The 16,009-nt window shown below is 46.2% G+C and overlaps 1 protein-coding gene across 1 annotated transcript; it reads right to left on the bottom strand.

Moving 5' to 3' along the window:
- Positions 1-484: 484 nt before the first annotated feature.
- Positions 485-14,245, bottom strand: LOC113162815 (A disintegrin and metalloproteinase with thrombospondin motifs 5). The gene is made up of 8 exons (XM_026361035.1): positions 12,872-14,245; positions 7,179-7,311; positions 6,709-6,876; positions 5,902-6,185; positions 4,571-4,754; positions 4,308-4,483; positions 4,024-4,199; positions 485-3,876 (listed from the first exon to the last, which is right to left on the bottom strand). Exons 1-8 carry the CDS (start codon positions 13,946-13,948, stop codon positions 3,189-3,191), a joined length of 2,886 nt encoding a protein of 961 aa, XP_026216820.1. The 5' UTR covers positions 13,949-14,245; the 3' UTR covers positions 485-3,188.
- Positions 14,246-16,009: the final 1,764 nt, after the last annotated feature.

The following is a 16,009-nucleotide window of genomic DNA, read 5'->3' as shown; positions in this document are numbered from 1 at the left end:
ATTAAACAGAAAAACATTTGTGAGACACAGAACAAATGAAATGTTGCTAGAAGAGCGCTTAACACCTTTAGTCAAACATGGTGGAGGCTGTGTGATGGTCTGGGGCTGCTGTGGAGGTGGTAAAATAGTGGATTTGCATAGAGAGGGACATTGAGGACGGAAAGCTATCAAGACTGCCTAAGATCTACCAGGCTGTAATTGCAGTCGTCATTTCCATCAAAATCATTATTTATAACTCTGACAATGTCAGTATGTTCTGTTCTTTAGCTATTTTTTTCCTATTCACCCTAATTTCATGTGTATTTCCTTGGAAAACAATAAAATATCTAACTGATCCCAAACCTTTGAGCAGCATGTGCAGCTGTCCAGCAACAATTTCCAGATGGAGATCAATAAAGTAGTTAAAAACAAAATATTAATATTGTAATGCAATGACACAGAGACAAATATATTTAAATATATAGATTTTATGTACATATATTCATGTGGATGACTAGAAAAGAAACACTATATTCTTACAAAGGAATGACTCTGCACAGTCACATTCCTAGTTAAATAGTAATTTGATACAAAATTACTATAATAAATAAAACTCATCTCATTGGTCTTTTATTCACACATATCAGTTGTACAAACAATAAATTACAAGTTCAGTGCTGTGTTTCTGTTTTCAGCAAGATGGGTTTTCCTACTGGAAGAGTCCGAGTAAGCTGTGTGTGTATGTTTCCAATACTCTGATGGATTGTTTCAGTGGTGCGTGTCTGTATGTGTAACGTTTTGTGTAAATATGGTTGAATACTAACACATATATGAAAGGTCTACTCATGTACAATAATGTCTACATTTGTGTAAATAAATCTTAATGTGTGAGTCGAGAAGACAGAACATTTTGTGAGTGAGATGTGGACCCGGGTTATGATTTGTTTTCTCCTGCACAGGTGCCAGATGAGTGAGGTTTGCCCCCCAGGGAAATATGAAGGGTGCCATAAAGTTTAACACAATTACAGGAAGGTATTTTGAATTTGTTTTTAGAGTGGAATCTACATGACTTTGTAAAATTGGGGTTTAATTGCCACTAATGAGAAATTAGGTCATGTCTTACATATAAGTGCCCTCTTAAGTTTTTCATGTTTAGTTTTATGCAGATCACATCATCTACACTTTACATACAACTTGGATCAAATTATCAAACTAATAAAACAGAGGATATTGTAAGCTTGAAGAATTCTTTAGGGTCAGCTCAGTCAATGTTTTTTATCCAGCAAAAACCATATTTCCTCACTTAGATGCAGTGAAGCTTACTGATTGGGACAGTTATGTTTTTTACGTAAATACACAGTTCAACACTTTTGTTCACCTTCTTATTTTAGAGGAGCAGATTGGTACCTTACATGAACATTTCCTTCCAAAATAAAGCTCGAGCAAGCAGCCTGTGCTTAGCTTAGCATTAAGAAGGGAAAGAGGGGCAAATTGTAATTTTTTTTTGTTTGTTCTTTTGTGTCGATTAAACAAGTTATGAGACGGTATTTAGTTGATTTCGGATGTTTTTTGGTCAGATCTGGGCTAGCTCTTTCCCCCTGCTTCCAGAGGCGGCATCACGACACACAATATGGTCCCCTTTAGAAAACTACTTTGTGATCTGCTCTACTACATCAGTAGCTATAGTTTAATAGAAGTATGTGAGAAATTACTTTTGTTTTGATAACCTGACCCATATTTCATTTTGTGGCACAATCTACAGTCCGATGTTTTATTGTGGCAATAACACCCATCAGGGCTGGAAACAGGTTAAAACAATAATCTGCAGATACAGGATGTGAAATAGAGACTAAGTGACGAAAAGAAGAAACAGAATGGTTGAATTGCACAAGGACTTGGGCGACTGCATTAGTATCTCTCTTGCTGTTGTTTGTGAGTATGAAGGGCACACATTGTCATATCAGAATCAAATCTTAAACAGATATATCAGATAACAGATTATCGACTGCGACAAAACAACACATAAACAACAGATAAACAAACAAACAAAACAGCACCCAGCACCAGCATTAAGACTGATATAAGTGGAACTGAGAGTGAAGAAGCTTAAAAACGCAGCAGAGAACTAAACACATTTTGACGGTACATACTGTACGTGCTTTAAACACAGGCCTGGGTGCACAGATGTGCTAGCACATAACATGCCCACATAAAGACAAACACACACACACATACACACACACAAATCAAGATTTGCCCTAAACCTGTGACTCATAATTAACCTCCATAAATGTTAGGGAGTGTCGTGGTTACTTTGCCCCTTTGTTGATTGAACTGTTTTAAGGTTTGTCACCACACGTGATCTTCAAATTCAGTACAATCAATACTTGCGTCTACAGTAAAGTTGAGAAACTTCACCCTCCATTACATACACTTCATCATCATGGTCATTGATTTTCTTTTGGATGTTCTCAACATAATGATGTCCTGATCAGATAAACAAAGACATACAACGCTTAAAGTCGGTGCATATGGGTAGCCCTGATCCAGAACCTCCACATGTATGCACTGTCTCTATGGTGCTGTTTTATTCAGTAATACTGTAATATACCGTTTAGCCATCAGTAGAGCACGGTGGATGTGGAACAGAGCTACCATACGGGCAGAACAACAAAGCAACAAAGCGATAAATGAGTGCTTCCCATTGTTGGGGCTTTTGTCTCGGACGCAGTTGTGACAAAGACAAAGGGGCGTCACTTCCACGTCCCCACAGTGATTAGAACACATGGACCAGAATAATAAAAAAAAAGACACAACACACATGCCATTACAGGGCAACACACATTAAGCCTCCAGGGTTGGAGACCAACGTAAAGACAATCAGTTATTGTCTATGTGGAAATGTCATGCAACTCAATTCCTTAGCTATGCCAGGGCGAAACTGTCCTCCGTTAACTTATGCACTGCATAGCTTCTATGGATCCAGGATTCCTCTGGCAAATAGTCAAGTACATCCATGTTAATCTGTCTCTGAGTGACTGGTCCGGCACATTCTGTCAACATTCACAGTCCTGCTCACAGTCCTCTTTAATTCATTGGTCTGTTCGTTGGTCCTACATCCAGCACTTGAAGTACAGATTACAACTTTTTCCTATGAATTGTTTTTGTCTCTTTGTTTTGTCTTACAAGTCTTTTTTTTTTCCACTGCCTCAACATTTCTTCACCAGGCAGTGTTTGAAGGCAGAGGGACGGGCACCCAGCATGCAGCCTTTAGACAGTTTCCCTGCCTGGTCCTTACACTGCACTGTCCTGCTCTGCCAGCCAGTATCACAAGTCCTGGAGCAGGTCATCCAGGGGCCTGTTACCCACTGGGGCCCTGGGTTTGGGGTTGACGGACTCGGAGGTGTAGGAGAACCTGGGAAGAGAACAGGGGTAGTAAAGGAGGATGCAGTGGTACTACGGCTGGTGGTGGTTCTTGTTGTGGTTGAGACGGTCGTGGTGCTCAGTGATGTGGATGACCTTGGGTTGGGGATGAGCGGAGCCACCGGCTGCGGTGGAGTTGGTTGGGGCATAAAGAAGCTATAACGAACATCCAGGGGCTTTTTAGCATCTGTCGCTAGAATCTGGATTACCAAAGCTTCTTGGAGGGCTCCGGGTCCCATGCTGTGAAGCCACTCGTCCCTTTGGCTCCAGCCACTGTAGTTGAGCACAGAACCGTTGAGCGGTATGATCGTCTCAGACGTGGAGATCATGAACTTGCCGTTTAGGAGGTACTCGCCGTTGGGCCGTCGGAGGGCGAGGTAAGCAGTGTAGCGGGTCTGGTCCTTAGCCTTGTGCTGACGAACCTTTATGTGGGTGGAGCCTGCAGGGATCTTCACTACATCAGTGTAGCCCTTACTGCGTGGCGAGAGAGAAAGACACTCAATAAAAACAGCTTCTTTTTACCATCAACTCCGCATCACATGATTGCACACTAATATGAGTTTACATGCTACGTGTGAGTTTAATAACATAAGATGTATAATGCAGGTCTCTCTTCTTTACCTCTTTTTGGTGAAGTTGCCCGCCACACGTATACATCCTGTGCCGTCACCTCCACATATACCACACTTGTCGAACTGCAGCTTGGAGCCGATGATGCCGTCGCAGCCTGTCCGCACACATTTTCCCTTCACACACACTGAGCTGCTGTAGGGACGACACTCTGTCCCATCGACCACCTGAACACAGAGTCACACCACCATCATCATCACCATCGTCATCACCCTCTGCCTTTTATTTCATGGCTAACTCTGCACCCTTCTTTTTTCTTTTTATAACCAACTCACCCTCTGAGAGAACACCACATAGTATCCTGTTCCTTTTGCTCTGCAGGTCAACTTGCACACGTCTTTCGGGAGAATTCCTGCGTATTTAGGCACCCACTCAACAAAAGTCTTCACCCCTTTAGGATCGGTCTGGGGACCGTTGCGCACCTCACACTGCTCCTGACGGAAACTCTTACCTGGATAAAAAAACAAGTGAGATCTGAAATGAAGACCTATGTATTTCGTATCATAAACAGACTCAATCTGTGAAATTAGACACTCACTTGATGCTGGGCACGGTGTAACGTTGCAGGACCGATAGATGGCTCTCTTTCCTGTACAGTAGCGCCCGTTGTTCCGTGGCGGCGGGTTGTTGCAAAGACGCTGGGCGAACTGCACCCCTCCTCCGCACGTTCTCGAGCACCCACCCCAAGGACCCCAAGAACTCCAGCTGCCGTGGTTGGACGCCTGGGAGAGGGAGTAGAAGAGTGAAAAGAAGATCGAAGCAGAGCAGACAGAAGGTTAAGGAGGAGATAAAAGTCAGGGGAAATGACAGCAGAGGAAATAATCAAGAGAGAGAAGAGCAAAGGAGGAGAAAGAAGATGAGAAGAGGTGCTTATATGGGACATGTTGGGAGTCAGGGTGATTGCCAGCCAGAACATGTGTCACAGAAAAAGCCCTTTAGAGAGAGATTTGTAATACAGAAAAATGTGGCCTGCTTTGCGGTTGTGGAAAGAAACTGGATGGAAAAGGAATGAGGCTATCCCCATGTGATAATAACGAAAGGCAGTTAAAGCCACAGCTTGCATGCTACCCCAAAGAACAGCCTGAATTAAAGAGATATTTTTGTGCTTTTCCAACTAATCTTACGTGAGTCATCAGCGATAAAAATGACTGGGCAAATAGTGTTTAACATTTTATGACACAAAGTTGATTTTATAATCCTGAAGTCTTTCCCTTAAGTTCCACTGCTGAGTCTTGAACTGCTTATGGCCACAGTTGAAGATTCGTAATGTACAAGGAGAAGAAAATAGAAAGAAATACACAGAGGTTAAAAGATCCTGAAGTCTAAAATGGAGTTTAATGTAGCTGTGAGCAGGAAACCGGTCGTCATATAAGGCAGTGAAAATGAAGCAAGTCACAACTTGGGCCCCGTCCACACATGCGGTCGTCTGCCAAGCATCGCGTCAGACTCATCAAACGTCATGTGACAAATAAACACAAAGAAAATATTCTCTCTAACTCCCTGACACACAGATCATTTTGACAGCCTGCCACGACCAGATTTGGTGCTTTGAGTCATTAAGGCCTAATTCAACTTCGATCTATTTACGTGAGGCCAAGAGAACAAATAGCCCAGATCAGCAGTGGCACCAATAAGGCCAGACCACATAAAGTCATAAGGAACCTGTGTCATTCTCATCCTCTCATCAGCTTCTTCCTTCCAAGCAGCTGTGGCCTGTATGTTACATCAAGTTTGTCCAATGTGCAAATTAGTGCTTAAAATATCAGTTTTTTGAACTATAAAAAGGAATCTATTTTTTCTTTCACTCCTTTTTGTCTCGCTTCACAAACACTTTCTCCTTCATATTCTGATACCATCCATCCTTCTTACCGAGTAGTGTTTCTTTCGGGTCTTGTCCACACACTTCCCCTGCAAGCAGATGCGTCCCTTCCCGCAGGGCGTTCCCTCCACTGCTGGCAGTTTCTTGGTCAGACACACCATCTGTCCCTGGCGAATCACGGCGCACCACAGCCGAGAACACACGTCCATGCCCGGGCAGACCGTGTACTCGGGGCCGAAGGCCAGGCGACACTGGCGGACTGCGTCGTAGCTCTGTCCCGGGAGCTCCTCTGGGCCAAGGAGGGGCTGGTGCGGAGAATCGAGGAGACACTCGGCTGTGGCGGAAGAGAAAACCAATTTTAGTGTATCAACAATCGGAGCCTGTACAATCCATGAGTCAATTTAAGAGCTGGAGCAGCAGCAGATACTGTCAGTTCTGAAATGTTGCTACATGAATTATGCTGAAAGCGATGGAACTGTTTAAGAAAATGTCAACAGAAAATGCTTTATGGCCGTTATGAATGAAAGTCCTCGATGAAACAGGAACCCAAAGTGTGACTCATTCTGACTTCCTGCCAGTGATCTGTCTTGGGCCACACTTTAACAAGTTAATAGGATTGTAAATAACTTTCTGTTAACGGAGATTACAGCTTTGTTTGGTAGTAAACAGCTCTTGGTGATAGGTGCTGTGGGAGAAATGCTATTGCAAGTCAAATTCACATGGAGGCAATTTGTAGATGAAGAAAAAACTTCTACTGAGCAAATATCTCCCCATTAAAAGAATTACAGATGCTTGTTGAACCACAAACACTCTCTTTTCCACTGCTTTTATTATTCTGCACTTATTCCCACACTTACCGTTCCCGTCATCGAAGAAGTCAGTGATGGTTGACGAGGTGCAGCGGCTCCAGGGTTTTGAGGCGTCGATGGAGGTGAGGATGGAGGACATGAGCCGCTTGTCGCTGTTCACTCCAAAACGCTCCTCACAGAACTTTGAGTCGTCGTGGGACAAACCGAGCAGGTGACCTAGGGCAAAGACAGGAAGGACATTTTCACAGGGTGGTTATGACTACCTAGAAAATAGAGTTTGAGAACAGTTTGAGAAAAGAACAGAACGTGAAAGTTTGCACATGCAGCAAGAATGAGAAAAGAAAACACACAGAGCGTCAGGTCAGATCAGGTGCATGACATCAGACAATAGTCTCATGTTATTAATCAGCAAGAGAGAGGCGCTGACAGATGTGCGTGTCTTGACGGGTTTCTATCTTTGTTTGTGTGCTGTTGTGTGGCGTGTGTGTGTGTGTATGAGTGTGTGTATCCATGCCTACCTATCTCGTGTGCAACAGTAAACGCAGCGTGAAGCCCGTCGTCCTCGATCACAGCGCAGCTTCTCTCCGGAGAGCAGATGGTGCCGACATCCGCCATGCCCAGGGTGTCGCAGGAGTGGTGGCCACAGAGGTCCTGGACAAATGAAACGCTGTGAGTTTAAACAGCATTTAATTCAAACAAAGCAACACAAAGTGGTTTATTTCAGGGGCTTTCTTTATCAAAAAAGTTAAAACTGCACCATAAACAAAGAAAGCTGATGAGATATGAAGACTTAATGCCAAAATTAACATTAACCGAAACTAATTTTACTGAAGGCAATTTCATTTTTAATTAGGCTCATCCTTCTTCAGCCTGACAAAGCTCCTCCAAAGCCACAGAAGACATAACTCAACAAATGATGAGAACAATCCCTTGTGATTTTGATTAGATTTTTTTTTTTTTCTTGTCCTCCTCCATCTCTCTGTCTGCCTCACGTCATGCCAGAGTACAAAGTATTGATCTTTGTTTTAATTCCCGTACACGTCCATGCATATGCAGCCCCGGGGTGCCCTGGCTGGCTCTGCTGAGTGCACAGATCAATCAGTGTGCACACGCCTGCACACGGACCTGCGGACACGTGTGCACACACTCACAATGCAGCGCAGTGCACAGAGACACACACACACACACTCACGTGGACACATTCATGTATGTAATGTGCATATGTGAAGACAAATGAGAATGCACAAACACACACACACACAGGTCCTGTAGAGAGGATGAATCGTCATGTTAAGTGGTGCTGACAGGCTTGCTGGGTCGTGTGTGAGAGGCTCTTTGGGGTGGGTGTTTACCCGTTCCAGGCCGATCGGTTTGGAACAAACTGCCTTGTGTTCTGTGCTCACACACATGACTTACTGGGTGGGATCACCTCTCCCTCTCTCTCTCTGTCTCACACACACACACACACCTGAGAACATACATGTCAATTAATGGGTATATATTTTCACACGGCCGATATACAGCATACAGTACATGGAATCACATATATAGCACTTAACTTAACTGGACACTCGCAAGCAAACACACACAAAGACACATACAGAGCACAGGGAGAGAGTTCCTGCTTTTGCCAATTAACTGCTGGATACATGAGCAACATACAAAGGCTGAGTCTGACTGTATGAATAGCCGCTGAGAGCCACACTGTGTTGAAGTTTCTCTTTACTTTTCTGTGCACAGAGAAGCTAAAAAACTATAGAAGAAAGCCGGTTTATTTGAAATCAGGCTTTGAGAATGTACAGAGAGGTTTTACCTTCATATTTGGTTTGTTTCGCTTTCTCCGTTTCCCACACACTTCACAAGTCCCTCTATTTCATTTATTTATTTATCTATCCCCTCCCAGGCTCTAGTATGAGAACAGTTTTTGTTTCTCTCCTTCTTGTATACACAGCCTTCATTGGTACATTATAATGTCCCAGGAAACGTGGGTGAAATATGGAGAAATGGCGATTCTCATTAGAAATTAAATGGTGACGTGGATAATGTCTGAAACTACCCCAAAGGTCACATTCCCTGGAATATTTATTTATTCCCTCATTTTGTCATCTGAACACGGGCAAAGAAAAGGGCGGCAGGGAAAAAGAAACAAGTTCAGAAATCAGACGCTGGGGTGAAAGAATGGGGGTAAGCCGGAAATTAAAGCAAAGTACTGGGAGAAGAACAAGGAGTTACTGAAATATTGGCAGAAATAACAGAAGAACAGGTGGCAAGCTGGTTGTGAAGGTCATGAGACAAGTTCACTTGCAATCTAAGCCAAGACTTGTGTTAAACAAACAGCCAGCCAGACCCACAGACCCACACACACAAACACACACACTGAAATCCTTCTGGCAGAGTGAGTTTAGTTCACTATGTGAGATAAAAACACACTTTGCACTGATTTCAACACACCTGGTAATCAAAGGCAACGAAAACCAGCGTTTCACCTTTGACTGGACAGGTCACCGATGACTGACAGTGACGGACATGTTGTCACACAAGACACTATGTGGTCCACTACAGCACATTTTACAGTCGTGGTCAGTCGATTGACTGACTGACTGCTAATACATCCTACAGAAGGGAGATGAAATGCTATCATGTACAACACTTGATATGAAACTAAGATACTGCATGAGTGGAACCAAGCAAACACTCAGAACGTGTAACAGCATGACAGATGTGATATCAGAATCAATCTGTCAAACATGATCAAGTGAAGTTTAAGTTACACATTTCTAAAGGAGAAGGACATGAGCTACTAAGAAAACAGAAGTACTCATTGTGGATCTAAGCAGACAGAGTTATTTCTTTGTGGTATGGAAACATTAACCAGCCTGAAGTCAGAGCTTCAGCCCTTGATTGAAAAAAAATGCAGCTAAAAGCCACTGATGCATGTGAGTGTGGAGAAGATACGGCTCATGTGCTGTTAGAGGACAGTTGTGTGTGTTGACAGACCCAAGGTCGGGGTCGAGGGTTCGGGATACGAGAGCTGTCTGCAGGTTGTCAACATAGGCCAGACAAGATATGGCACTTGCGAAATATCGAGAACAGTTAAAGCAAATAGAGCAACTAACTGAGACGGGGGCAAGGGATGGGAAATGTACACTTTAATGTACAGACACACATAAACACAGAGGAGGAGGGGAGAGAAGAGGAGACTGGCTCAAATATTTATATATTTGCACTATGGATGATGGATTGTGTCTAATGAGATACTATATTTTGCATATTTTTACTATTACAAATCTGACCTGAGTCCAGCATGAACACGTCTCCACAGGGCTGCAGCTCTCTCCGTGCGCCCTACAGTGAAGCTTTGTCTACTGTCCAAGCCCACAACAAGTGAACACAGCCATGCACAACATCTCGTATACATAGATGCACACTCAGAAGAGTCCTGTCAATGTGCCTCTTGTTTTGTTCTGGTGCTGGCATGTGTGGAACCCGGTGACACCACCACACGGGTCAGCTCACAACCCGGCCACACAGAGATGAGTTCCCTTGAACCCTGTGCACCCCCACTCCACCTCCACTCCGGCAACAATGGGTTGGTCTAACCTCACGGAGTCTTCAGTGAGCCTCAGTTCTAGTTCAGTGGACTACAATAATCAGGATTTACTTCAAAGTTGGCCCATATACAGAAAAGAAAAAGGAACTACGCTACTATTAGGTTACTTCTGACGTTCAGTACAATGCAGCACTACACATCTGAAACAAATCTACCGCACAGTGTGTTAAGTCTCCACTAGAGTACAGCCAACGTCTTTTTCCTTAGAAACTCCTGAGAAAATAGTTAACACATTACCACGCCTCATATATCACACATCTTTTCTCTTTCTCAACCAAAAATGCAGCAAGACACAAGGTACCTGAGCCAAATAAAGGTATTTCCTGACTGGCATTCTGTCAATGGAAACATTAACGACTCCATCCTATTTGTAACTTGTGCACCTATTGACATTGAATTGGCCGCTCTCATAAAAAGGATTATGACAAAATAAAAGTGTGGTTCTCATAAGGCACAGGCCTAAACTGACATTTTTCTAGACAGTCATGTTCCACATTAGCTGCAATGTGAGTGTCAACACAACCAAATGAGTTTTTTAAATTCCACTTTCACTTATTGGCATCAAGTTGTTCTGTTTTCCTGCAGTGTTTACATGTAAACAAACCCCAGCCCAAACCCAACCGCTGTATCATTATGAATGGCAGACGTGGTAAACTATCCTGATAATGGTCTCTAAGAGCCAAAGAGTTCAGAGGTCAAACTTAAAGTAGTGCTTTCTTTGCCTTAAACGCTGACCTCTCCAGCGTTAAGGTCATGAACCTAAACTCGTGTCATACGTTAGCTATGTGTATGCTCAGCCTGCTGACCAGCTCGTGCTACAGTTAGTGTCAGATACGGATCACAAACCCATCTGATCATGTTTCTCAGGAGCCTGTGCTATTTTACAGGAGCCATAGTAGATGATTATACACTCTGGTGACAGGTTAAATCTGCACGTTCACTAGTGGAGGTGAGATGTGTGTGAATGAAGGACAGAGGACGGGTTTCTGCATAATGCAAGTGCTGCGACTGACACACTGTTCAGCCAACATAAGGATAACATTGTGTCCTTTCTCTAAATGAAACCAGTCAGTTACTCTAAATATGATTATATTAGTATGAGACACTGTCTGTTTAATTTTAAACTCTAGCTTGGATGAAAAGTTTAAATGAATGGAAAGACACTCAGATTGCATGAGTTTCGCCAGGGTCAGCACGGGTAATTTAACAATATTAAAGACCAAGTAGAATACAGAAAAACCCACAGCATACCACCTGCCACGTTTCATTAGACCTCCTGCCCTCCTGTCCTGAAGCTGCCTTCAACTGTTTCCATGCCTGCCAAACCCAAACACCCCAACACCGGCCTTTCTTTCCTTCGCCAGGTGTCGGTTTCCTGTGCAGGTGTCGTGGCAACAAGGTTAATAAGGATCCACAAGGTTGTTGGCACACAGCAACTGGGCCACTTTACCAGCATGCTGCCCTCAGGTACCAACTCCTGGCTGCTTTGCCAGTGAATGACTGTGTCGAGTTGCCGGTGATGCCAGCAGATGTGAGGTAATACCCCCTTATTCGCACAAGCCATGACAAGACCTTGCATGACTTGAACATGCCACAATCCAAGGTGAGGTTAACATGTTAACTTGGAGCTAACCACCGCGAAGCCACACCCGGAGAGATGAAAAATACATGTATGATCTGCTGCTGCCCTGTGGCTTTGGATACGGCAGGGAGAGAAGGAGGAGGAGGAGGAAGGGAGAGAAAGGGATGGTGAAAGACAGGATAAATGAGTGTGGTCTAGTAACGTACAGCTTCTCACAGGGTGGATGTGTTTGTTTTTCTGACAGCTCCCTGCCCCAGCTGACAGACACTGGAAAAGTAGCTGAGGAAAAATGTGCAGACTGGAGTGATGAGAGAGAGGAAGTGCGAGGCCTGGGACAGCGTCTAATTAACTGCATTTTCAAGGGAGCTTTAGGGATATTTCTGCAATGCACCCTGCAGCTGATTTCAAGCGTCCTACCCTTAGAAGAATGTGCGTGCACGGCTGCGGGCACGCGCCCCAGATCAGATCACACAGGCTCTTGGACTGTCAGGGGACTGGGAGGGGGAGGCTGGAGACCAGAAGAGCCTGCCCAGAAAAACACCAGGCGCAGGAAATACAATTCCTCCTTTTTATTTCGGGCTGTTTCACAGACGCTGCTTCGCATTACGCACGAAAGATTCAGCAGAAAGAAGAGGGGTAAGAAAGAGAAAGAGAAAGAGAAAGAAAACAAATAGTGAGCGGGTGGTAGCAGCAGGAGACAGGTGGGGAGCAGGTCGTGAAGTCTCCACTCCTGACTCACTATGTATGTATAGAAAACATGAACAGGTGCCACTGATCTTCATTAGAGCGTGTTATGACATCTGATCAGAATAAAACCTGCCAAGAGCTGAGCTGCCACCTCGAGCCCCATCCGAACCAAAACAAACCGTGGCGTCACTCCTCCTCCCGGGCATCACACCGGGGCGCTAAGCCGCCTCCTCCCCGCTGTGTGGGAGGGAGCGGCGCCCCGCTGACCGCGCCAGGTGACGGGATGACGGCAGGTGGAGGTGCAGAGAGCGAGGTGGGGAAGTTTTGTTTACCTGCCTGGTGAAGAGGATGGCGGCGTCGTGGTGGTGCTGGTGCTCGTCGTCCAGCGGGTTTTGTTGGTTCTGCCACTTGCAGAAGCTCTTCAGCGTCGCGGCCGCGTTCTTCGACACCTCCAGCCCCTTCTCCTTCTCCGTGACCGCGGTCACTTTCACCACCGACAGCCGGATGGGGTTTTCGATGCTGGCGTGCCCGTATAACTTGGAGGCGATGGATGCTAGTGTGAGCAGGTAGTGGTTTAGGTCCTTGCCGTATTTCTTGGTCATAGTGTCGTCGGCCACCAGGAGCAGCTCCACGTACCTGGCGCGTGAGACCGACCTCTTCTGCCTCGTGAGCCGGCTCGACCATCTGCGCCCCTGTGCGCCATGGTCATCGAGGTTTTCCGCGCCGGCCCCCCCTCTGTGCCGTCCCCCCTTCCCTCGACGCCTGTGCCGGCGGTCCCCTCCCGCATCCCTGCGTCCTCTGCGCCCGTCGCGCGTCCCGCAGCTCTCGCGCCCCTCGCGCATCGCCTCGAAGCTGAAGCTTTCGCGCGTAAACACGTGGAGCGCGCTCTCGGCGTCCTTGTCCTGCAGCACGCGCGCGACGTGCTCGTGTCCTTTCGCCCTGATCATAGGCGTGATGGTGTAGCGCGTGTGATTCACGGCGAAGAAGCCCTCGAGACCCCCGCCGCAGACACTGAAGACGGCCAGGGACTCCGGGATGGAGTCCACTGTCCCGCGGTACACACACTCCCGCTGCAAAGGCGCACGGCTCTTGCCCATCACAGCGAGCACATACTGGGGGCTGAAGTGATGCGACAGCAGCGACTCGTCCCGCTCCATGTCCAGCTGAAAGCGGCTCCCATCCAGGTACACCAGGTAGCCCACCTTCCCTCCCCCGTGGTAAATCCGATCAATGGTCCGCACGACCCCATCTGTCCTGCGGGCAGGTGCGAGGAGCGACCCGTTCGCAGGTGGAAGATAGAAACCCTGGAAAGTAGAAAGCCCGGCTCCCAGCTCCAACTCCACGACGCACAGAAGCAGCAGCCGAAACCAGATCATTCCCCCGTCCACAGCACCAAGGAGCCGCAGCATTGTTCATTCCAACCCGAAGCACATCTATGTATCCACTAAAACAACCTCAGCCCGGCTGTGGAGACAACTTTGAGTATTTGTTTCTCCAAAAAGCGCATCCTCCCGGTGTGTAAATCCCCCATGCAAAAACCAGTAGTAACCAACAGGCGAGCAAACAAAACCACTGAGGGCAAGAAAATGAAGAGAAAAAGAGCAGCAGAGAGGAAGTGTGTGCTGGCTGGAAGGCACTGAGCTGAAGTTAGAGAACAAAAACACAAAGTTTGCTCTTAATAGGACCCGGAGAGAAAAGTCCTGCCCCCTTTGCGCTCAATCACCACTCCCGCCCCCCTTCTCTCTCTCCCTCTCTTCCTCAAATCTGAGTCAAGTCAAGTGCTGGAGGAGAGAAACCTGAACAACGCTGCCAGCGGAGTATTTCCCTTCAGTGAGGTATCACCACATCCCCACCTCATCAGTCTCGAGGTTGCATCACTTATGATGGCATCACAGCTGCTCCCAGGACCAACACAACTTATCTCAACTTCAAAATATCTCCATTGAACAGCCGCCTGTTATTTTTACACTTTTACCTCCTTTAATAATTGAAGGCTAAAAGTACTACAGGATTTGAAAGGAGAGTTTCAGCAAACTGGAGGGGAATAGATAATTTATGGCCAGTCCAGAATAAGAACTTTGCGAGTTCAACGTTCCTGTGCGAGACATTTAATGGTGTGTGTGAGTGTGGGAGGGAGTCTGTGAGCATGCACACATTAGGTGCCGTGTTGCTGCACTTGGGTATGAGAAGGGAAACGTGTGACTGTGCTCGGAGCCGTTGCATTTACTGTACCTGTATGGGAGTGTGGTGCCCATGGGATGTCATACCTGTGTGTGTGCTGAGGGGGGTTCAGTCGTGCATGCTTTGCTGTGACGCACCTTCAGAGGGGAGCCAACTAGAGAGCGGCTTTTCTGAACAGGCCCAGAAGTTCCAAGACACTGTTCATTTGCTGAGTCACCTAGCAGCTATTACCTTTGCACACCACACAAGGGGGTTTCAGTGTTTGTGCGTGCACACACACGGGGAGAAGGCGTCCTCTCTTTGTGAACACACACATCCCCCGCAAGAACTTGAGAAGAGCTATTACGTTTCAACACGGCGAGAGCCCATGTCAGCTCTCCTAACGCGCCACGCTAATCCAAAGCTCCTTCTACATGACTGAGCGGTGTGGGTAGTACGGTGCAGGGATGCAGCCAGGGTGTGGGGGCGTGAGACGGCGTGTGGGCGGACAGCGGAAGCGCGTCCAAAAAAGGCTGCCACCATAAGCCCAGCCGCCCCTGTCACATTCACTGTGGTACCATCCACACATGAAACATCCCACACCGAGGATGCAGCGTTTACAAGCAGGCCCCCAGAAAAAAAAAAAAAAAAAAAAGACAGTTCGTCAATGGGGTCCACGGAAGTCACGTTTTAAGTTTACACCTATCTGAGTAGATTAACATCCAAAATACTAATAAGCAGAACATTTTACAGACTGTTGGACGTCTGGTCAATATTTTCCAAAGGGGGACTTGGGCTCATGACCCCTGTTCACCTAATATCCTTGCTACAGCCCTGCACCTGAGCTGAACATGAACAAACAGTACCCTCATGGGCCACAGGCACACACTAACCCCAACATGTTGACCACTGCAGAGTGGATCCGGTATCGAGCTGAACTTCATGTCCAGATCACCCAGCTGTTATGCAACACGCCTCCTGCCCCCACCACCCCGTCTCTGTTTTCTCCCTGTCTTCAAGTCTCGCCTCCAACCGAACCCCCCCCCTCCAGCTGCTTTTACACCAAACTGTCAAGTGTATTAACTGCAGTAAAAAAAAAGAGAGAAAAGAAAAAAGACGCCTGTGAAAGACCAGAGCTGTGTGTGTGTGTGAGGTCAACATGCATCTCATACACACACACATTCTGCCCTGTTCGAAGGTTTCAGGTACTTTTCACCTGAAAATATTTTGACTTTATCCTCAAATATGTGCACAGAAAGAATGAATGCGCGAAAATTTAGGCAATTTTCCACCGTCACACTTTTCACAGT

Source organism: Anabas testudineus, chromosome 2 (genome assembly GCF_900324465.2).
Source record: "Anabas testudineus chromosome 2, fAnaTes1.2, whole genome shotgun sequence".
Lineage (NCBI taxonomy): Eukaryota > Metazoa > Chordata > Actinopteri > Anabantiformes > Anabantidae > Anabas > Anabas testudineus.
This window is presented reverse-complemented; position numbering and strand designations above follow the sequence as displayed.